Source organism: Rhinopithecus bieti, unplaced genomic scaffold (assembly GCF_001698545.2).
Source record: "Rhinopithecus bieti isolate Rb0 unplaced genomic scaffold, ASM169854v2 scaffold_27006, whole genome shotgun sequence".
NCBI classification, from domain to species: Eukaryota; Metazoa; Chordata; class Mammalia; order Primates; family Cercopithecidae; genus Rhinopithecus; species Rhinopithecus bieti.
In genome coordinates, this window is record NW_016813373.1 from 1,588,884 (window position 1) to 1,612,424 (window position 23,541).

General features: G+C 43.4%; 1 protein-coding gene across 6 annotated transcripts in view; it reads left to right on the forward strand.

Moving 5' to 3' along the window:
- Positions 1-477: 477 nt before the first annotated feature.
- NPL (N-acetylneuraminate pyruvate lyase) overlaps positions 478-23,541 on the forward strand; it is a 40,276-nt gene continuing 17,212 nt past the window's right edge. For 2 of the 6 annotated variants that reach the window (XM_017848071.1, XM_017848076.1), the window contains exons 1-7: positions 983-1,095; positions 2,424-2,528; positions 3,411-3,465; positions 5,528-5,611; positions 14,851-14,924; positions 17,318-17,405; positions 22,964-23,021. In XM_017848071.1, the coding sequence (XP_017703560.1) occupies positions 5,544-5,611; positions 14,851-14,924; positions 17,318-17,405; positions 22,964-23,021 (288 nt within the window). In that variant the 5' untranslated portion in view covers positions 983-1,095; positions 2,424-2,528; positions 3,411-3,465; positions 5,528-5,543. Of the gene's footprint in view, positions 801-834; positions 1,096-2,423; positions 2,529-2,646; positions 2,814-3,410; positions 3,466-5,527; positions 5,612-14,850; positions 14,925-17,317; positions 17,406-22,963; positions 23,022-23,541 lie in introns of those variants that run through there. The other 4 variants (XM_017848073.1, XM_017848072.1, XM_017848075.1 and 1 more) reach the window with 4 other exon arrangements.

Consider the following 23,541-nt stretch of genomic DNA (forward strand, 5'->3'; position numbering starts at 1 on the left):
GGTGCAGGCTGAGTAAGCACTGAACACAGTACTTATTAGCTATTATCTCTGGTGCTCTGTGCCATGCAAGAACTATTAGAATACATTTAAAAGCACTTTGCAAATTGGAAAGCCCTTTTAACAATTTAGTTTCTCTAAATGTAATAATAAGCATCAGCCATCGCCTTTTACGGAAAACTGAGGTGGAATCACATCAGCAAGAGAAGACTGAGGACTTGTCTCTGGCACTGTTCCTGGTTTATTAACACAGTACATGATCCTAGAATAACAGACTCCTGATATTCCTGAAAGTAGAGGCGGTTGGGTTAAAAATACTTTTCCCTTTCAAAACTCTTTCAGATATTCTCCAAAAGAAGCCAGAAAAGCTCCTGAATGAGTAGATAATTCACTTTAAAATTCGCTCATCAATCCTTAACACGCGAGTCTGCAGGGCTGGTGCAGCGGCGTCAGCCGGAAGAGAGCTGAACGCCCATGGGCAGTTGGGGTGTGTCCGCACGCCTCGGAAACAGCAGCCCAAACCTCACAACGCAGAACCACGAGATAGCGGGGATTGCAAAGCCCTGCGCAAAAGAAGGAAAATTAAGACGCAGCGGAGCCCAGGAGGTGTCCGCACGCAGGAAGGACTGGCCTGCAGACGAGACAGGGAGACGTTTGCACTCAGCGTGGCGCGGGTGAGCGGCGTGCTCTCGGGCACCCGGCTGCCAGTTCGGATGCTCCCGATCCTCGGGGAGCGGGGGCGCTGCGCCGGAGTCACTTCAGCCCACGTTGTTCAGGTGACACCGGGGAAGAGCAGACTCCAGGTGTGCAAAACGTTTCGGGGTTTTGGGGCTTCGGGGCCGGCGGTTCCGGGCGTGCCTCGCGGGCGGCGGCGCAGAACTACAACCCCCAGGCTCCCCGGCGTGGCGGCACGTGGGCCCGGGACGGGCGGCAGCGGATATAAAGCGCGGCGGCTGCTGCCAGGCGGAGCGGCGGCACTGAAGGAGCGGAGTCCTGGTGGGGGGTGCGGCCCGCGACTGCGCGGGCGAGGACGGACGGAGGCAGACGGCCAGACGACCTGGGCGTTCCGGTGGAGGGGCGCTGGGGCCTGACTTGCGGGTGGGTGAGACGGTGACGGACTCGGAGGAAAGGGGGAAGGCAGATACGCTAGGAAACGGAGCTGGGAAAGGTGTGAATGCGAGAAGTGTCGGGATAGACCAGGGCAGAAGGACCCACTCCCCCGGATTGTTTGCAGACAGCGTATCTGCCGGGTATCCGAAGGTCCTTTCCTCAAAAATAGAGTTAGCAATTGAGCGGAAGGGAGCTTAAAGTTAAATCTGATACATCCCCCCTTCACTTTAGGAGAAATTGATGGTTTTCTGCTTTTTAAAAAATCCCTATTTGTATTTCCTCTTCTCCGAGTACCTGTCGCTTAAGATATTCTCTGCCGGGAGGTACATTCTACCCCTACTTTCTGTCTCTTGAAAAAACAACAACTTTGCCATTTAAAAAACTTTGACTTAGGCAGCTTTAATTCTTTGCACTAAGTGTTCTTATCTGTGGATGGAGGTATAAGATTTCAAGTGTAATACACCCTCCCAATATTTCAATAATAATATTCTAAATTCACATTAAGCCTTAGGCTGGAGAACATTTGAGCCATTCTCTTTAGCTACTAGCTCTGAAAACTTCAAAGCATAACATTCCCAAGTTTATCTAAAACTTGAATCTTAAAAATATTGGTAATTCTCTGTTACGCTTCAAAGTATAACATTCCCAAGTTTATTAAAACTTGAATCTTAAAAATATTCTCTGTTAAAGACTTTTTTTTTTGTTTTTGCTTTTGTTGTTTTAAGACAGAGTCTCACTCTTGTCGCCCAGGCTGGAGTGCAGTGGCGGGATCTCGGCTCACTGCAACCTCCACCTCCCGGGTTCATGCGATTCTCCTGCTTCAGCCTCCTGAGTAACTGGGACTACAGGCGTGCACCACCACGCCCAGCTAATTTTGTAGTTTTAGTAGAGACAGGGTTTGGCCATGTTGGCCAGGCTGGTCTCAAACTCCTGACCTCAGGTGGTCTGCCCACCCCAGCCTCCCAAATTGCTGGGATTACAGGAGTGAGCCCTCACACTGGCCAAAGTCGTTTTTATCCCATTTCTTCTTGTAGGCATTTCACAGTTTGCAAAGGCAGCAAATTTTTACTTATTTAGTGTGTTGCTCTGTGCAAAGAAATTTTCAAAGCTGTCATTGCCCCCAGATGGCAGACAGTCTAGGAGAGGAGCCAAAACCACCCTGCTTAATAACTCCGATGTAAGGTCTTTAATGAAAACCAGAATTTGGGGAATTCTGAGGTTTAAGAAATTATTTTCGGCTCGGGTATCAGGGAGTCCCCTGGCTTTTAAAATGAGGGGTTTTTTTGTTTTGTTTTGTTTGTTTGTTTTGTTTTAAGCTATACCTGCTGGAATGGATAAAGTGAGCTTTAAAAGCTGGTCAGACTGAAAAGATTGAAGTGAGAGAACCACAGGAACAAAGGCAAGCAGACAGACAGTGAAAGGTAGGTAGAAGGAACAGCAAACAGAACGCTGAGCAAGTGCAGTGCAGGCGTGAAGATTTGAATAGAGACCCAGACCCCAGGGAGTTGGGTCTTTAGCCTACTGGCATTTTCTGAACAGGACAAAGACAAGACCAGAAATGCTGGTTTCACTGGAAGATTAACCTGACAACTGGTGTGGATTGAAGGAGAAGAGAAAAGGGATTAGGACAGTGATTCCTAATCCCTATCCTACACTCCCACGGACCCTGTGTTTTGAATTTTTGAACTAATCAAACTACATTTGTGGTAATTAGTTTTATTTCTTTCCATCAAAGACTCATATAAAACTGCCAATTTCAGCTTCTGATGAATCTAAGAACATCAGTGTTACTGTCCTTAGTGTGAAATAAATGCAGGCAAAAGCACAAGACTATGGAGTTTTATTTAGCCTGAACAGCCTAGTAGTGTTGGATTTAGGAGATGTTTAATGCTGACTCAAGCTCTCAGGACTCTTATCACTTGAACCTTCTTGGGCCCTGTGGACCTGGGGTTTTGCCTATTTGTCTAGATAAGAGGTAACAAAGGGGCAAATTATAAAGTCATAAGGAGGAAAGGAGGAATAGCAGAGGAAGAAGATAACAATTGAAATGACTTAGTCCCTAAATAGACAAGAGTAGTGAGAGTTGGAAAGGAGGCACCAGCAGAGCAAAGATAACTGGGAAGATGATGCTGGTAAGGGCATGATAGTATTTTCTGCTGTCCTATACACATCAGGCAAGACTTCATGGAGGGCACTGAACACGTACTCACTATGTGTCTAACGTTGTTAATTACTTTACATGAATTAGTTAATTTAATTCTTTCAACCTTATGAAATATAATTAGTATTATCCTCATTTACAGAAGCGGAAACTGAAGCAGAAAGAGGTTACTTAATGGGCTCAAGGTCACCTACCTGGTAAGTGGTAGAGCCAGGATGCAGATCCATGAGGTCTGACTCCAGAGCTGGCCATCTCGCCCCTCTACAGTAAGGAACAAAGGAGATGGCAGGTTCCCTTTCAGCATGTTAAGTCAAGATGCTTGTAGGAGTGTTAGGTGAAGATAGACAGCAGGCATAGCATCAATCTTCTTTGATGCTTAAACATCCCTCCTGGCAGGGAGATGGCCTAGGTTATGGGCCTTTAAGGCTCAGAGGCTAAGTGGCATGCTTTTGGACTGAGGGTAGTCACATGAAGCTCAAAGAGTGATTAGAGCCACATCTTATGATTTCTTATCTTGTGTTTTCCCATGGGCCAGGTTATTGGATTCATCTTTCTGAACTTCCAATCTGATTTTAGTCTCATGTTTGAACTAGGAAATACAGAGCAAAGCTACATGCAGGACTTGATTTTAGGAGCAACAGCAACTGTTGCTGGGAACATGTCTGTTTGCAAGGAAAGTATCATGTTGTCTTTCTACTGAAAGCAGTCAGTGTTACTCAAGGGCTTACCTGAGCCAAGACTCTTGGGAAAGAAAAATAGAAGATGTGGTCGCTGTACTTCAGAAGTTTATTCTCCTATTTGGGAAGATAAGATGAACAATTAGAAGAGCAAACAAAACAAGATAGCTCATGACTAAGTACTACATTGTGTGGATTAGATTTAAGTATAGTGGGCATTGGGTTTTTGAATGTGCCAATAATGTCAGAACTATAGCATAACCCTTCTTGTTGGTCACCTATAGACATCTCTTTATTTGCTACAAGGCCACTGTCTTTTGTAGAATTGTCATCAAATACTATCTGATTATATTTTATTTTCATTTTCAATTGTTAGACATTAAATTTGTGGTTTGGAATTGCATTTGTGGCTTTTTATGTCTTATAGCTCAGAAAACAATAATGCTTCCATAACTAGCAAATGTCAGAGCTGCGAGTTGAACCAGGTGGTCTGCCTGTGGAACCCAGGCTGTTAACCAGTCTGTTCTGTTGCTTCTTGTGGCCCATTCAGAGTCTTTTACACTGATTATGGGCAGGTACACTCTCTGCCAGATGGTGAGAGATCCTTTGGCCCCAAATGAGTGGTGTGAGTTTGATTCAGCAGTGAGCTCCCCGTCTGCGGAAGCCATGATCCAGCCACAGTCTGAACACCTCATTCAGTCACCCACATACTCTTCTCTCTTGAACACCTGGTGTCAAGCAGAGGACTCACTGCAGAGAGCAAAGACAAATGAAACATCCCTGTCCTGGGAGCCTGCTCTAGTGGGGAAGAGGGAGGTGTGAATATGCAGTCTACATGGTTAACTAAAACTAGGAAAACTGGACAAAACTGGGCAAAAGTAGGATATGAAAAGTTAGGTAAATCTGAAGGTAGTTATATAAATCAAGATGAAACCTTAAGACAGGTTTGTTTTAGGTGAGATTCTAAGAATGAAGACAGTGGAAAGAGAAAATGTCCCCTTTTATGACCATATTTCAGTTTAAGTAATAGTGCAGTTGACCCTTGAATTACATGGGTTTGAAGTGTGCAGGTCCATTTACACAGATTTTTTTCAACCAAATGCAGATAGAAAATCAGTATTTGCAGGATGCAGAATTCTCATATGCCAGGCTGGGGCTGACTGCGTGACTTGAGTAGGCATGGATTTTGGTATACACGGGGGTCCTGGAACTGATTTTCTGTGTATACTGAGGCATGACTATAATTCACTGTATGTTTTACTTACCTGAGTTAGGTTCAAGCTCTTTCTTGGGTCTACTGCTGTTTACCTCTATCCTTTGAGGTTTTAGATTGCTTCCATCATCTGTGTAGATAAAATGGGAGGCTGTCCACATAGTATTTTCTCAGGTCTACCCACTCCTGTCTTAAAGTTTCCTCCTCAATAGAATTAGGCTCTAAAATTTCACTGTCTTGTACTTGCTCTGTGTGTTTGTGTACTTGTAAGCACATTTTACAGTTCTAAACTAGAAATGGACTTTGCCTAGGAGTTTTATCATTGACATTCCTTGAAGAAAGAGAGAAATTACATTGTATGTTTTCCAGACCTACCAGCAGCTCAATGGCCTTCCCAAAGAAGAAACTTCAGGGTCTTGTGGCTGCAACCATCACGCCAATGACTGAGAATGGGTAACTATCATTTGGGGCCTTGAAGGGATCAGTTCTCATTCAACCAAAAAGAAAAGTTCTTTGTAACAACAGTCACTTAAGACCCTGCATCTCCGTGGAACTGTTGCCAAAAGGCAGCTTCTGTCTGTCATCCCTCTGCACTATCTCTGATCCCCAAGTCTGGGGAGGCATTATTATCTCTGACCCCAAAGTCAGAGAAGCACTATATCACCTTGCAGAAAGGGAGAAGGTGAGAAATGGCAGCTTGCCTTTCTCTCAGTGTCTGTAGAGCCACAGAGCAAATTCTCCTTGGATTTCACGACAGCTCTGGCCTTTCTAAACAGCACCAGTAGCATTGGATAACAATCCCATTTTAGCATAATTGGATGTCAAGCACTGATCTAGCCCCTCTCAGGATCCTATCTCTAGACATCAGCATGATTCCACTTCAGGCTGTTCATAGACTTGATAAAAATGTCCTACCCTAAGGAAAGTGGGAAGTTATCTGCAAGATGGACTCCTTACTCATGTTTACAGCCTCATTTCAACATTGACTAGATGTTGGGCAGCGGGGGAAGGGAAGTAACAACAGTTCATTGTTGACTAATCATTACCCCAAGCAAGTATTTTGACCTCCAGATGAATACAGTGGCAGTCCTTCTGCTCAAAAATCAGATAATAAAAAGACCCTGTGACATAGGGAGCCATGCACTATGTGTAACTCCTCCTTGAACATCACCCCGACAAAAGAGAGTTCATCCACCTCCTGGATCTGTATGTTTTTGACCCGTCAGAAGAGTCAGGCCGCCACAACAGTTAGAATGCTGGTTTATTTAATCTTCTCCTTTCTTTCTGTGTAGTATAATAATCATACCTACATAATGAATTATAAGCATTAAATGAGATAATTCATACAACAGTGCTTAGCACAGGGTCAATATGCACTTAGGTCAAAAAGTTTGAACTGCCTTTATAGCATAAGACAGAGGCCAAAGGAAGATGTATTTAATACACCTTTTACAAGGGACTGTCTTTTTGGTCTTGCTGAATTTATAAACCTTCATCTTACCCCTTTAAAGGAGATGAAATTTCTTATGTCTTTTAGTATTCTCCTTCAAAGCTGGCCATTTTGCAGTTCTGCCTTAGAGACTCTCCAGTGAGTCCAAGATTTCTGACTTCTAAGATCCATGAAAAATCACATCCGTACTAGGTCTAAATAAGATTCTCGCTGATATGGCATTTAGATTACTTAGCTGGTTAATAATTTTTTTCTGTTACTTCCCCTTTCCACAAGTTTTAAGAAAGACTGGCATCAGCTGTTTCTCAATGCATCAGTCACTTGTTCGCAGATCAAAACAGAAGACATGTGATTGCATGAATCGGCAGGATTTACTTCCTGTTACAGAGTGAGATCCTGCCTGTAATCTCCTAACACTGCATCTGGTCCATGCTACTTTAACCTTTTAATAAGACCCCTCTTATCCTGGAAGTGCCTTCTTAAAACAGTTTTGTTTGTTCATCAGGGACCCATGGAGAATGTCAGTGTGTTCTTCCTCCCTGTTTTGCTGTTTTCCTGGAAGGCCAGATCCTATGATTAGAGATAACAAAAATGACTGTTTTTCTGGATCTTTTCTGTTTCCCAAAACCTGTGGTCCTGCTGCTTCCATTTTACTATTTTCTCATCAATTCTGTATTTTTCTTCTAGGAACCTTACTTTCCTGAGGTGTGAAATCAAAAAAAAAGAATGCATTATGTGTAGGCTCTTTAAGAAACAAATTAAATAGTGTAGGTCAGTGTATAACACAGAGTAGACAGGCATGTGAGCCATGTTAGTTCCCCTTTTCTCCCACCACCTGCTTCATCAAACATTCCTGTAGATACAAAGTAGTTTTGGAACACCCACCAAGAACATGTAGGCATTAATGTACTTACCCACAAGGGAATCTGCACTTCTGGCATGTTTCTAAGACACGCGTTGGAAGGAAGGGGCACATGGAATCTAATACCTGGAAATACTGCCAGGTGACCTGCCACTGTGGGAGTTCTCCTAACCTGGCATGTACAGTATACATATCCTCCATAATTCTGAGTGGCTGAACAAGGACTATTTCCCTAAATCCTTTATTTCTTCTCAATTCCAATGAATGCTCAGTAACAATTCAGCGTTCTGCATATAGGTTGATGTCCTGGAGTAGGGTAGCTGGCAGAAAGAACATGGATAAGTAGATCTTAGTGAAACGATCTGGTCCTGGATCCCAAGCTTTGCCATCAGTTAACTCTCTGACCCTGGGGAGATCTTGTCACCTTTTAAGAGCTCTCTTGGCCAGGCATGGTGGCTTACGCCTGTGATCCCAGCACTTTGGGAGACCAAGGCGGGCGGATCACAAGGTCAAGAGATCAAGACCATCCTGGCCAACATGGTGAAACCCCGTCCCTACTAAAAATACAAAAATTAGCTGGGTGTGGTGGCGCACACCTGTAGTTCCAGCTACTCAGGAGGCTGAGGCAGGAGAATCGCTTAAACCTGGGAGGTGGAGGTTGCTGTGAGCCAAGATCACGCCACTGCATTCCAGCGTGGGCAACAAAGCAAGACTCTGTCTCAGAAAAAAAAAAAAAAAAAAAAAGGCTCTCTTTCATATTCTCCAAGGAAAGTTCAACCACATTATCTCTATAACCCTTTCCAACTCTTAAGAGTCTGCAGTCCTCTTGTGTTATGTCATTGGAGATACTGTGGGGATCACCATTAAATAAGAATGTAGAAAGTACGTGTAATTCCAGTCCATCGTCCACGCTGTAGCTCAGTGAGCTTATCCTAGCAAATAAATCGGATCATGTCACTCTCCTCTTTAGGGATCTTTTGACTGTTTTGTCTGAGCCTTGCTACCCATCATATGGCCCATGGACCAGTTGCTCCACCACCATGGGAACTTGGTAGAAATGCACAATCTCAGGCCCTATCATACCACAGATCCGTCCTGCATTTTAACAGTGTCGCAGATGATTCTTTAGCACATTAAAGTCTGAGATGAGCTGGTCTAAAGATTAAAGCCCAGACTCCCTGGGATAGCATAGGAAGTCCTTCACAGTTACCTTTCCTGCTTCATTTGTCACCATACCTCTTCTATCCTTCATGCCTTTACTCATTCTGTTTCCTTTGCCTTTTCCTACCACCATCTTCTTTCTTGCTCCACTTGAACACTTCTACTCATCTATCAAAACCATCCTTAGAAATTCTTCCCCAATTCTCTTAAAAGGAGTTAGATGACCCTTTTATAGCACCCTGTCCATATTCTTCCCATGTGATCCCATAGCACACTTTTTTCATTGCATGAAAATTATGTTTATAATTATTACAATAACTTTTTGTTACTTGCCTGTGTCTTGCAGCAGGCTTTGAGCTGCTTAGCCCTATTCAATAGATACTGAATACCAGCTAGTACACAAAGACTGAGAAACTATCTTATTTATCTTTGTATCTTAAGCATGTGGCATAGTTGTGGTAGCTTTTGTTATTTTATGAGTGAATATACTGTGGGAATTACTAGTGCTGAGAGTCAAGAAAAAGGGAAGGAAGTGAACACTGATTGATGCTATGTCAGTCATCATGTGGGCATTTCATTTACATGTTCCCACTTAATCTTAACAACAGCTCTGTGAGGGAGCCATAGGTATCTCTGTCCTGGCAGTTGAAGAAACTGAGATCCTAAAGGCTAGCCCAGCTGCCCCAAGCCACACAGCTAGAAAGGGAGGATTTCTCTACCTATCCAGCCCTTGCCTTTTTATACACTAGCAAGTCTAATGAAAGACTTGCCTTTTTTTTTTTTTTTAGACGAAGTCTCACAGGCTGGAGTGCGGTGGCACAATCTCGGCTCACTGCAACCTCCCCCTCCCAAGCTCAAGCGATTCTCCTGCCTCAGCCTCCTGGGTAGCTGGGATTAGAGGCATGCACCACCCTGCCCGGCTAATTTTTGTGTTTTTGGTTGAGACAGGGTTTCATCATGTTGGCCAGGCTGGTCTCAAACTCCTGACCTCAAATGATCTGCCCGTCTCGGCCTCCCAAGGTGCTGGGATTACAGGCGTGAGCCACCACACCAGCCAAGACTTGCCTTCCTTGTTTGTTCTAAGAAGTCACTTTTTCTTTGGGCAGGCTCACAGTCATTAGAACAGAAAGTCCATTTCAGATCTAAAATGTTAAGAACAAAAGTTATGTTTTTTCCCTCAAATGCTCTTGGCATCACCCTGGGAATCTTTACAACACCCTCTGGTAAAAACAAACCTGTTAACCCCAGTGAGAAAAGGCCTGGCCTGCTTGAGCCAGACTGGCATAGATTATTGTCTTTCTAACAGTGTTTGGGACGCGGGGACCCAGACTCCCAGAACAACATTTTCCACCTCCAGCAGGGTGGGCAGGTTAGTCCTGCCTGCCTCCCTGCTGAAAGAATTTTAAAATAACCAGGTGGCTATTTTGCCAAGAGTACGTATAACTCCTATCTGATTGAATGCTGAGAGATATGTATAAAAGGCAAAAGAAAATGGAAAATCAGGTTTTCTAATATGCATGCCACATCATGTCAGGTATGAAAATAGCCTGTCCTGTGGATTCTGTCTTCCCAGATGAAGTGAAAGTCTTTCATGGTGGTTTGTGCGCCAGGAGAGGAAACAAAGAGCAATAGGGATTTCTCCCTGAAAAGCCACTTCAGAAAAATTCTATTACACTTTTACTCTAAGAGAAGAGTTGTAGAGTCTACCTGCAGTTTCACAATCCACCCACTCTGGACCTCAATTTGTGGCAAAAAGACCAGAAGACTTTCTTCTGCTTATATAGTTTGGGCAAGCTAAATGTCTAAGAACAGACAATTAGAAAAAGGAGTTATATTCATCCATAAAATAGAATGTTTAGCCGGTATAGTATGGACAATCTAAAAATGTGGGAAGATGTTAAAATTAGAATGCTGAGTGAAAAATATAAAACTGTCTAATATGGCCATATTTATACAAGAAAATAATATAATGTGTATTTGTGAGTAGAAGAATATCAAATTAAGAGGAATCATCTCCAGAGATATCCTGAGTGGGTTTTCTTTTTTTATTGTATGTACTTAAGTAAACTATATAGCTCCTGTAATTAAAAAAAAAAAAAAGTTAAATAAAATTAGTGGGGCACAGTGGCACATATCCGTAGTCCCAGCTACTTGGGAGGCTGAAGTGGGAGGGGAGGATTACTTGAATTCAGGAGTTTGAGGCCAGCCTAGACAACATAGCAAGACCCTGTCTCAAAAAAAAAAAAAAAAAAAAAAAGCCCCAAGACATGAATCTAAACCCAATGCAAAGAATCTGAATCCCCTGGAATTAAGACATTAAACTGGGTTTAAATATAAAAATGACTACAGCAAGCATGGAATTTGGTTCTGGGTCACTCTCCCCTGATGTGCCCAGTTGTTAGATGCGTTCTTGGGGCTTGTGAAAGAAGAGAAGATGCAGTGCAGCCTATTCAAGTGAATTGACTTCTGTCAACTCACTTCTGTGAGCACTGAGCTCCAAATGCCCAGTGGGTGGGCAGAAGAAAAATTCAATCTCATTGTTTCCAGTCTCTCTAGTGACTTCCTGGTAACTGATCATGGATAATGGCCACCAGTGATGAAAACAGACCTAGGTACCATGACAGTAGGGTGGGAAAACAAGTGAAGGGACAAGCTGGGCATGATGGCTCACACCTGTAATTCCAGCACTTTGGGAGGCCGAGGCAGGCAGATTACTTGAGCCCACGAGTTCGAGACCAGCCTGGGCAACCTGGTAAAACCCTGTCTCTACAAAAAATACAGAAATTAGCTGGGCATTATGTCATGCACCTGTAGTCCTAGCTACTGGGGAGGCAGAGGCCAGAGGATCACTTGAGCCTGGGAGATTGAGGCTACCGTGAGTCGTGATTATGCCACTGTACTCCAGCCTGGGTGACAGAGCAAGACCCCGTCTCAAAAGAAAAAACAAAAATGGACAGAGTCCTCATGGAGAATTATTTTCACCCTCACCCTGCCTTTTGGGTGCCTGTGTAACAAATGTGGTAGCAGCCCTGGATGATTTCACCCCCACTTGTGCCTAGAGCTGCTGAGCATCCCAGCCCAAGGCTGCAAACTTGCACCTGCAGAGTCAGGCAGGGATCTGAAATGCCTGAGGGACCTGGGGGCATCCAGTCCTCTGAAGTGGGCCTGCTGCTGCTCTTTCTAATTTCCAGCTGTATGAAAATGTAGCCCTGAGGTTTTTTGTTTTGTTTTGTTTTGTTTTTTGAGACCGAGTCGCTCTGTCACCCAGGCTGGAGTGCAGTGGTGTCATCTTGGCTCACTGCAACCTCCACCTCCTGGGTTCAAGCAGTCCTGCCTCAACATCCCTATTACAGGCTGAGATTACAAGTGCCCACCAATATACCTGGCTCATTTTTGCATTTCTGGTAGAGACGAGGTTTCACCATGTTGACCAGCCTGGTCTCAAACTCTTGACCTCAAGTGACCCACCCATCTCAGCCTCCCAAAGTGCTGGGATTACAGGCATGAGCCACCATACCCAGCAGCCCTGACATTGTTAGATTTTTCTGGCTTTTCAAATACTCATTTGTTTAAAGAAAAAATATAATGTCAGAGTCAAACACATTTAGAGTTAGCCCCTTTTCAACCTAGATCTCTCTGAAGAGGTCTGGTAGTTCCAAAAGGACTTAAGTCCAAGAACATTTTCTGGATGATGGCCACCGCCCCCAAAATTCTGCCATTAGTGTCATTCTTATAGGTTAGGGGCATTTTATAAGAAGCAGCAAACTACTTTCTCCTTTCTTGAAGGGGCAGATAATGCATAACCCATTAGACCTCTAACCCGGAGTGAAATTGTCAGCTGAATAGCCTGTCTCCCAGCAAGACCTGAGGGAGAGAGGTGAGTGTAGGTGGAAGCACTATCCAATGAGGCCATCAAACTGTGAAGTTCATGGAGGAAAAAAGAGCTTCCAGTTTCACATGCTGGCCTAGACCTGCCTAAGTGTGCAGCCAACTCCTTAAAAGAGGATGATACTAGAATAGGGCCAAGCAAACAGTATCTCTCAAGAATGTTGGAAGGGTCGGGCGCGGTGGCTCACAGTTGTAATCCCAACACTTTGGAGGCTGAGGCAGGAGGATTGCTTGACCCCAGGAGTTCGAGACCAGTCTAGGCAACATAGTGAGGCCTCATCTCTACCCAGAATTTTAAAGTTAGCTGCACCTGTGGTCCCAGCTACTTGGGAGGCTGAGGCAAGAGAATCACTTGAGCCCAGGAGGTCAAGGCTTGCAGTGAGCCACAGTCATACCACTGCACTCCAGCCTGGGTGACAGAGTTAAACCTTGTCTCAAAAAAAAAAAAAAAAAAGTTGGAGGAGGGAAGGAGGATCATAGGGTTTTGTCCTGTTTATCTAGATTCAGCTCTTTGATGTCTGCTTTCCAGCCTCCCTAGCTGTCATTTATCAGTCCCTCTTCTGAGCCCCCATACAATTAATTTTTGCCTAAGTCATAGCCTTCATTATATTTTGCTATTTTAATCACGTATACTATCTTCTTTACTCAATTAATGTAATAGTGAAATTTCAAACTATTATGCAAGTGTGGTGCTAAGCAGCTTGTAAAGGCAGAGCTCATGGTGATTTTATCATTGTAAGTTCCCACATCACCACTCCTTTGCCCAGCCTTTGCTGAACACCTGGGCTGTTCCAGGTGCAGACTGAGGCCAGGAGGGAGCAGTGTTAGGATATGGGGCATGTGCCATAATGAGGGAGTTCGCTCCCCTTATAGGCTTTATAATTGCATTAACACACCTTTTCCCAAGCGGAAGGCTCAGGCCTGCTATCTTTACTCTGAGCTTATTATAGGCATGATTGCCTGTGTGTTCTTTGCATTTAGTAGCTTTCCTTTTAACCTCAGAGTCAGCTGTTCTCTAGCTTTCCTCTTCTTGTTCTTACTCCTTTTGACATATACAATTTGATGTCTTTGTTTCCTAGATGCATCAGATTTTTTGTTTATTTGTTTTATTTTTGTTGTTTAAGGAATTACAGTAGATAAAGGTGAAAAGAATGTTAATAAGGCCAAACTTCAATTAGGATTCTCTGGCCTTGTGGACAAAAGTGCAGTGGCCGCAGGCTAGCACTCTGTGTTCTTGGCAGCGTAACCATGGGCACAGTGTAACCACTTAACCCAGGCTTGCTGCACCATTTTCCTTTGGATTTCACTCTTCATTGGCCATCATTCCCCTCCTACATTTTGATTAAGGACAGGTTGCCCAATACAATTTGTGAGTCAGTGCCTAGATTTTGAAATCAGTATGATTTTAAGAGACATTAATCTTAAGCATCAGATCCTTAACAAGGTTAGTGTGCCTCAAATTGCCAAGTGCATGCAGATCACACGGGGATCTTGTTAAAATTCAGATTCTAACTGGGCAGGACTGTGTGGGGCTTGGGATTCCACGTGTATAATAAAGTCCCCTGGATGCTGATGCTGCTATTCTGCCTTTGAGAGGCAAAGTGATGACAAAGTTCCTCTCTAACTACTAACCTTGTGCAATATAAAACCAGCAAATACAGATGGGTTTAAGACTCCATGTGTTGTCCCAAATATTAAGTGCTAAAATTCTTATAATATTAAGATTGACTCTTCCTGTCTTGTGAGCCTAAGAAATGAATGTTTCCATCCTCTGTAATGACTTCCTAATAATTGATCATGGATAATGGCCTCCAGTGATGAAGATAGACCTAAGTACCCTAAGAGTAGGGTGGGAAAACACAAGAAGGGACAGGCCAGGCATGATGGCTCCTACTTGTAATCCCAGCACTTGGGATCAAATGGCAAATGTTAAGTTCTCATTTAACTAGGTCTCCAACCATCATTCTTCCCCCAAAAGGGCAAAAGCGCTGGCCATATGGGCTTTAAAGAGAGAGTGTTGGGCAAGAGATAGTTCCATAACTACTTTTTAAATACTGCTTGTGATGAGGTGTAAGTATAAAGCCTGTGTTGATAACTAATAGTGTTTTGCTCATAGAAGTGAGGCATACATGGCTGAGTGGAGAAATCACCAGATTCAGGGGGGGAAAAAACCCAGGCATTATTTACAGCAGGCTAAGAATTTCACAAATGGAGTGGATTTTTAATAACTATTAGCAAGAGGGAGCAGTTTATATACCTGAGGATTTGTTGAATAATAATCTGAAAAAGACTAAATATGCCATTTTTTTCCATTTTTCCCATGTCTTCTAGAGAAATCAACTTTTCAGTAATTGGTCAGTATGTGGATTATCTTGTGAAAGAACAGGGAGTGAAGAACATTTTTGGTAAGTCAACTTTGGGGATGTTTCTGCATGTCTCCAGCTCAGTCTTTAGAAGGTATATGTCACCTGGTTACCAGCCAAGAGGTCATAGAGTCATGGTGTCACAAGTTATGATGGAGCCTGGCTAAGCTAACTAAAATTTGTGAATTTATAGACCCACCAATGTTAGACCTACAAAGCACCTTAAGAGATTACCTATTTGATAGTGTGCCAATACTTAAGGTATTATTTTTTATCCCCATTTAGAGATGAAAATATGTGACTCAGATATACTCTAAGTTGCCCCAGGCCTTTCAGCCAAGAAGTGGTAGAATAATAACTAAACCCTCTTAAGTAACAACTAACCCCTCTTTTCTTATTTATTTATTTATTTATTTATTTATTTATTTATTTATTTATTTTTGAGATGGAGTCTTGCTCTGTCTCCCCCCTAGGCTGGAATGCAGTGGTGCGATCTTAGCTCACTGCAATTTCCGCCTCCCAAGTTCAAGCGATTCTCCTGCCTCAGCCTCCTGAGTAGCTGGACTATAGGCGCACACCACCACACCTGGCTAATTTTTGTATTTTTAGTAGAGACAGGGTTTTGCCATGTTGGACAGGCTGGTCTCAAACTCCTGACCTCAGGTGATCCGCCTGCCTTGGCCTCCCAAAGTGCTGGGATTACAGGCATGGGTCACCGCACCCAGCCTCTTCTCTCTCTTAAGAATGGGCTTTATTCTGTCTTCCCCGGCCTTTCAAATTGTGAATGGAAGGAATACTGTAAAGGTAGCACACAAAGAAATCACAGGACTAGCAGTTATCCCCTTTTATTTCATAGAAAGTGAAAGTTTAAAAAAATTAGATCTTGAACATTTTAAGCCTGACAACTATATTTACCTGTGATTGGGCTGTCCCTTGCGTGGTGTTCTGGGCTTTTGGACCGTTGAATGCATTTTTATTCTGAGAACACTACACCTTGGCCCTGACCTATTGCTCTGCCAACAGGAGCCCCTCCAGAGCTAGAGGTACCTGGTCATAATAATCAGAGCAGATTAAAACTTGTGTGAAAAAGTGTCCTGGGCCACATGTCAAAACCGAGACCTGATTACAAAACCATTTAATGTCCCTCTACAGCGCTAAGTCTTAGTGGAGAAGGCAGATTCTTACTCCACAAAGGGCAGCAGATCTCCCCTGGGTATGAGGAAAAAGCAGGAACATCCCTATGACAGAGCACACTTGAAGTCAAGACCCCAAAGGAGTGGTTAAAAATACTTTCCAACTCCCCTCCCCTGCCTCCCGAACCTCTCCTCTTCCAGCCCAGTGCTGAGTACTTAGAGATCCAGAGTGCCACCATATGCATCAGACCTCAGTAATGTATCCTACTGCCATAGGCATCTTTCTGTGATCCATTAAGAAATGACTGTAGTAAGCTGGGTGCAGTGGCTCATGCCAGTAGTCCCAGCACTTTGGGAGACTGAGGAAGGCGGATCATCTGTGGTCAGGAGTTCAAGACCAGCCTGCCCAACATGGCAAAACCCCATTTCTACTAAATATACAAAAAACTAGCTGGGCATGGTGGTGGGTGCCTGTAATCCCAGCTACTCAGGAGGCTGAGGCAGGAGAATCACTTGAACCCGGGAGGCAGAGGTTGCAGTCAGCCAAGATCATGCCACTGCACTACAGCCTGGGCAACAAGAGCAAAACTCTGTCTCAAAAAAATAAAAAAGAAATGATTGTAGTAGAAGGAAAAGAGGAAAGAGGATGAGTTTTGGAATCACACAACTCTGGATTCAAACTTAAATTATTTACTGTTTCAGATGTTATCTTTTCATCTGTAAATGAGAAAAATAATTTCTACTTTGCTGGGTTGTTAGAGTAAGTGGGTATGTAAGAGCACTTGGTATAAGAAATATTAATATCCTTTGTGCTTTTTTATGAAATATTTATTTAAAAAACAAGTTGTCCTAGAGCACTACCATCATGTCAAACTATAAATGGAGATAGTTTGAGATCTGTAGTATATAAAAGTACCCACATGAGTAACTCCCACTTATTTGACATCCTGGTACTGGATGGTGTTGATTTCTCTGCCATTCAAGCCCAGATATAAAACTGGGTAGTGTGTTTGGAAATTGATGTAAAATGTGGGCAGTCATCTCTGTCTTTATTTAAAGTATTTGCTGACTGTCCCTAATATCAAGGTCAGATTTATAATTACAAGTCACAATTAACCTTCCCACTGCCTTTGACAAGGTGAAAGTGGAAAAAAGATGGAGCCTGAAGTGAAAATGGAAACGTGGCATTTTCCCCTCCTGACCATCCTCAGTGCAGCGGTTTCTTACCCTGCACTTTCGGACTTGGGGTTGGAGGAGCAGAGGTGCTCCTTGGTCCCACTGACTTACTCTTTGTTTGAACAGTGAATGGTACAACGGGAGAAGGCCTGTCCCTGAGCATCTCAGAGCGTCGCCAGGTCGCAGAGGAGTGGGTGACAAAAGGGAAGGACAAGTAAGTGGCTGCATGAGGATAAAAATGCCCTTTGGTCATAGCTGTATTAAGTGAGCCTCTTCCCCAGAGGATATACCCTCCCTGCTTTCTGGTCAGAGCTGGGGCTTGAGGTCAGCTGGTGGGAAGATGAGCAGGGCCCTGGGGATCCTGGCTTCTTGGAGAAGAGCCCCCTCCCTTTCTGTGCAGAAGGGCAGCCAGAGTGCTAGACACACCTGCCACCCAGAGGTTCTGTTGGGAAACTGCTTACCTGTCTACAGGGCCAATCCCCTCACAGTTACCCGTCCTTGGGCTGAAGGATAAGAGGGGAGGGTGGTAATGGACTCTGCTGGTCACCTGGCTCTTCCACTGAGCAACTCACACCCCTTCCCTTCTCGGGATGAGTGCCTGATGCTTGTATTGGCCCACTTCTCCTTACAGGTCTCTATGCATCTGACTCAACGTGCTCTTTTATGGTGCTTCCTCTTGTGCTGTTGGAGGATTTTCTGTAGTCCATAAACTTCCGTGCAGTGATATATTTTTGTAACACCCAATTCATGCCATGGTTGAACAAACAGGATAGTATCAGTTCCAAAAGCACTTCCAGTAAACTAAGTTTGTTTTTTTGAGATGGAGCTCGCTCTGTTATCCGGGCTGGAGTGCAGTGGTGCGATCTTGGCTCACCGCAACCTCTACCTCCCGGCTTCAAGCAATTCTCCTGCCTCAGCCTCCCGAGTACTTGGGACTATAGGCACATGCCACCGTGCCTGGCTAATTTTTTGTATTTTTAGTAGGAATGGGATTTCACTGTGTTAGCCAGGATGGTCTCCATCTCCTGACCTCATGATCTACCCCTCTCAGCCTCCCAAAGTGCTAGGATTACAGGTGTGAGCCACCGTGCCTGGCCAACTAAGTTTTATTGATTTTCTGTTATGTTGTTATATGTTATGTACTGTGCTAGGCACCAGCAGTATAAAGTAAGGGCTCTGCCTTCAGGTTGCTGACCATCTGGTGGGGATATTAGATCATGAAAACTAACACCCCAACCCTTCTGATGAATGTATAAAGAAAAAGGGAGTGATTGATGTTGTCTTAGGTGGAGGTAAAAGATTAGAGGTAAGTTCCAAGTGAGCAGAGGTGGTCAGTATGAAGCCCATAGTGTCCCTGGGAATCCTTAATGGCTTCAGGGCACCTCCAGTACCTGAAATTATGTGCCAAATTTGAGTGCATATCCACAGAACCATTTTCTGGTGAGGCATCAGCTTTCAGTTAATTTTGTCAGATCTAGGGTCCAAAAAGATTAAGGACAATGGGCAGAGTATGAAAACAGGAGGGCTAAGGGCACACATTAAGAACAGTACCAAAAATGAGGGACAGGAAAGGTAGGCAGAGACAGAAAGCCCTCAGAGGGTAGGAGGCCAGTCAGGAGTGAGTCCTGTCACTGCAGCCAGGAAGAAGAATGATTTCAGAGACTGTCAGTGGAGCAGGGGCCATAGAGCCCAACTGCCTGAGTTTGAGGCCCAGCTCTGCTTTTTATTAGCTCTGGGAACTCAGGCATATCACCTAACTTCTGTGTGCTTCATCCCTAAGATAGAAGTAATAATAGTACCTCACTTATGAGGTTGTAGTGAGGATTAGAACAGTGCCTGGCAGGCACAGTTCACAAAACACATTCACACTAATGTAAGAATTCATTGTAACTATTTGCAGTAGATGCTATGTTAATTATAACATCTGTTATAATAACTATTAGACACCATGAAAGTCAGCACAGGAAGACTGAGAAGACTACTAGGTTTGACACATCATAGGAAGTCACTGATGACCTCTGAAAGAGCAGGGCCAGTCAGGTTATTGCAGAGAAGCCAGACTGCAGTGAGTTACAGAATGCAACAGACATCTGCAAGTGGGGGCAGTGAGTGCAGCTGATCCTCACAGAAAGTTTTCTGGCAAAGGGAAGGAGAGATGGAGTAGTACATTAGAAAGGAAGGAATAAGCAAAATTGAAAGAAGCATAGTTTTGTTAAGTGGAAAAATGTTGAGCGTGTTTCTATGCTGAAAGGACACTGCCATGGGAGAAGAGATTAAAGATACAGAAAAGACCGGTAAACCTTGGCTGGGTACAGTGGCTCATGCCTGTAATCCCAGCACTTTGGGAGACCAAGGCAGACGGATTGCTTAAGCCCAGGAGATCAGGACCAGCCTGGGCAACATACGGAGACCCTGTCCCTACAAAAAATAAAAAAAAATAATTAGCCGGGCATAGTGGTATGCCCCTGTTGTCCCAGCCACTTGGGAGGCTGAGGCAGGAGGATCACTTGAGCCCGGGGGGACAGAGGTCGCTGTGAGCCAAAATCACACTACTGCACTCCAGCCTGGGTGACAGAGGAAAACTCTTCTTTAAAAAAAAAAAAAAGTGGTGAATTGATACATTTGATGGAAGGTCTTGGATAGGGGGTTTTGGCTAGGGATTTGAAATGCAGATGCTCCTCCACTGGTGATAGGATTACGTCCTGATGAATTGATCAGAAATTGATTCAACTTACAATTTACATTGAGTTTTAAAGACATAACCCTGTCATAAGTCAGGGAGTGTAATGACACTTTCACACCATTGTAAGGTCAAGCCATCATAAGCTGGGGACCATCCACACAACCCAAAGTAGACAGAGTAGCTTTAGAAGACAGCTGAAGGCCTGGCACAGTGGCTCATACCTGTAATTTCAACACTTTGTGAGGCTGAGGTAGGCAGTCACCTGAGGTCAGGAGATTGAGACCAACCTGGCCAACATGGCGAAACCCCGTCTCTACTAAAAATACAAAAATTAGCTGGGCGTGGTGGCAGGCACCTGTAATCCCAACTAATCAGGAGGCTGAGGCAGGAGAATCGCTTGTACCTTGGAAGTGGAGGTTGCAGTGAGCTGAGATCTCACCACTGCACTCTAGCCTAGGCGACAGAGCAGGCCGAACGAAGTCTTATAAAAAAAAAAAAGCAGCAGCTAGGAGGAAAGCAAATGGTGATGTAGCCCTGTGCACAGGTGGAGAGGAGGAAGGGTAAGGGAGTTTGTGAAAGCTTCTTCATCTTTGGTCTCTGGGACTCTAGTACATCTGCTCAGAACAAGGAGTTGGGTAGAATTTAGAGCTTGACAGGAATAGTCAATATTTGGAGTAGCCACTCCAGATAAATGAGTCATGATAGCCAGAAGGCTTGTTGGAACCTCCTCCTGGATTGGGAGATTACTAGGAAATTTGTATTTTAAATTTCCAACAGTGGTAGCTGTGCCTAGCAGCCCAGGAGAAAGAGGAAGCGCGAATGGATGATTGGCTTCACCTGAGCCAAGAGAAAGGGGTAGTGAAGGAAGGGGTCTTGCAATAAAACTGCTGGTGAGAGTTCAACAGGTCAGTCAGCCCTCCTTTTCCCATTCAGAAGTCTTCTGTTATCCTTTAAAAATACAAAACTGATCATGTCACTTCCCAGCTAGGTCCTGTTTTACCTAAGACATAGCTAGCCAAGAACCCCTGGAGGACTCAGTGATTGGGCCTAAACAGGAATGTGGTGTCTCTGCCTCATGAGGGCATGTGTTTATTCAAGGTCCTTCAGAAGACTCACTGGGATGACTGCATTCACAGCTGAACATTACTAATCCCACTTTGAGAAGACCATTCTCACTGTGGCCTCTCCCTAGTTGGGAACATGGAGTACCCCCAAAAATGAACATCAGGGTGTCAGAGCAAATATCCCCTTTTGGCCAAATTCTGAGGAGATTTGCAAAATAGGAAATTGCTTTTTATAGTGAATTCACTTCTCACAGGACTAGTTCCTGGTTGTATTCTTTGAGGAAACTCTTTATTTTTATCTCCAACCAAAATATCTCAGTATCATACCTATCTTCATGCACATATACCACCAAACACAGCATCTAAAACAATGCTTAACCAAAATAAGTACTCATATATTGTTTAATCAGTTATTGCTTTTCAAGTTCTGTTTGGTTGAACCTTAAATTCTATTCCCTGAACATTTTTTAAAATCCCTAATGATTCTTTACTGTTTTCTATATTTTTGCAGCATTAAAAGGCTCTATTCTTTTTTTTTCTTTTTTGTTCTCCCAAACTTGTTTTTTTTCTTTAAGTCTCTATTCTTAAGGCTTAACAGTAATAATTGCTAATATTTATAAAGCATTTACTATGTCATGTACCATGCTGTGTTTTACTTGCATGAACTCACATAATCCTTACAATAGCCCTGTGAGACAGGTAATGTTATTATCTGAATTATTACAGGAAGTTGAAGTTAAGATGTTCAGTGCCTTTCTGAGGAGTTCACAGCTGGTTCGTAACAGTCAGGATTCCAGCTCAAGACTCTAACTCTGGGATATAAGTTCTTAACAGCTATGTTGTACCACCTCCCAATTAGATTTCTTCCCTAGTGCTTGATTCACCATTGGCATCTTGATTTTTTTTAATTTACATTTGATCTAAGTCAACAAATATTAGCCAATGCCAGATACATGCAAAGCACTTTCATATGAATATATGCAATATCATTTACGTACAAAAATCATATGTAATATCTAACACATAAATTGATTCTAACCATGATTAAACTAGATCATTTACTTCCATTAGAATTTATTTGTTATTTATTTTATTTTTATTTTTAATTATGTTTTGAGACATGGTCTTGCTCTGTTGCCCACCCTGGTGTGCAGTGGCATGATCTTGGCTTACTGCAGCCTCCACCTCCTGGGCTCAAGTGATTCTCCCACCTCAGCCCCCAAGTAGCCAGGACTACAGGCACACACCACCACACTTGGCTAATTTTTTGTATTTTGGGTAGAGATGGGGTTTTGCCATGTTGCCCAGGCTGGTCTTGAACTCCTGAGCTCAAGTAGTTCGCCCACCTCAGCCTCCCAAAGTGCTGGGATTGTAAGTATGAGACACTGCACCCAACCTAGAATTGATTTTTAAATTTTGTGTCTTTTATCACAACTTAGAAATGTTTTATGTAAGCATGTATATAAGATTAATTTCTACAGACTCCAATTTAAGATAATGGGCATGGACTAAATTATCTCTGTGATCCTCTGCCTCTAACTTAATGAGAGATGAATCCCATTTACGTACACGTTTAACAGTTTTCAGCATATATTCCTGCTGTTAGTGATATGAAACCTCCATGATACTGAATGAACATACCACCTTCCCACTGGTTCTAAATGAAGGCATTGCAGAAATGGCTGTATTCCTACAGAAAGGAAGAAATGGAATACCATTTTAACCTTGCCTTTAAATACCTCCTCTGGGGCTGAATATTCTCTCCTGTGAAATCAGAATCATCCTAGACATGGTCAAATCACAACCAACCTCTCAGTAACATAACAAGACTTTGATATCAATGACCTATGTTAAAAAGATCACCATAAGCCCCTTTAGGTAGATTAAATATATTGCTATAGAACTTAAATAAGTGAGATTAATAAGGTGTCAGTTAACTGCTAAAACCAGCACAAACCAGGATAGTGTAGCCCTTCTGCATGCCTCTAAACTCTAAGCGATGCAGCAGTGTTTTTTCTTTTGTAGGCTGGATCAGGTGGTAATTCACGTAGGAGCACTGAGCTTGAAGGAGTCACAGGAACTGGTATGTATGCAGCTCCATCTGGGAGAGACCACTCAAGGGGCCTCAATTTTTATGCTGCAGTTAAAATCAGTACTATATTTGCTATGTAGTGGATGGTGTGCCTGAAGAGATAAGGTGTGGGATCTCAGGGGCTCACTGCCTAGAAGCAGGCATTGAGCCATGAAGAAAGGATTGTAGCTCTAAGTAATGATGACTATAGGATAGGAGATGGAGGCACCTTCCTCCAAGGAGAGTAAGGATGGATGCAGCTGTAGCTGAGTTTGCAGGTAAGGAGCAGAACTGAGCCAATTTCAATTTTCTCTGTGAAGTAGAAGGCAGTGCCATCTGCAGGGCACAGGTGGACAAAGCATAGAGTAAAGACTTTAAGAATGGCAAATGCGAATTCTGCATTGGAGAAAGGGGGAGGGAGCTAAAACACAGAAGGATTGCTTGGTGGTACTGAAGACCAACTTAAGTTGTAAGTTATAAATTTGTCATACCACCCTTCAGCACAGTTGTGGATTTTTTTTTTTTTTTTTTT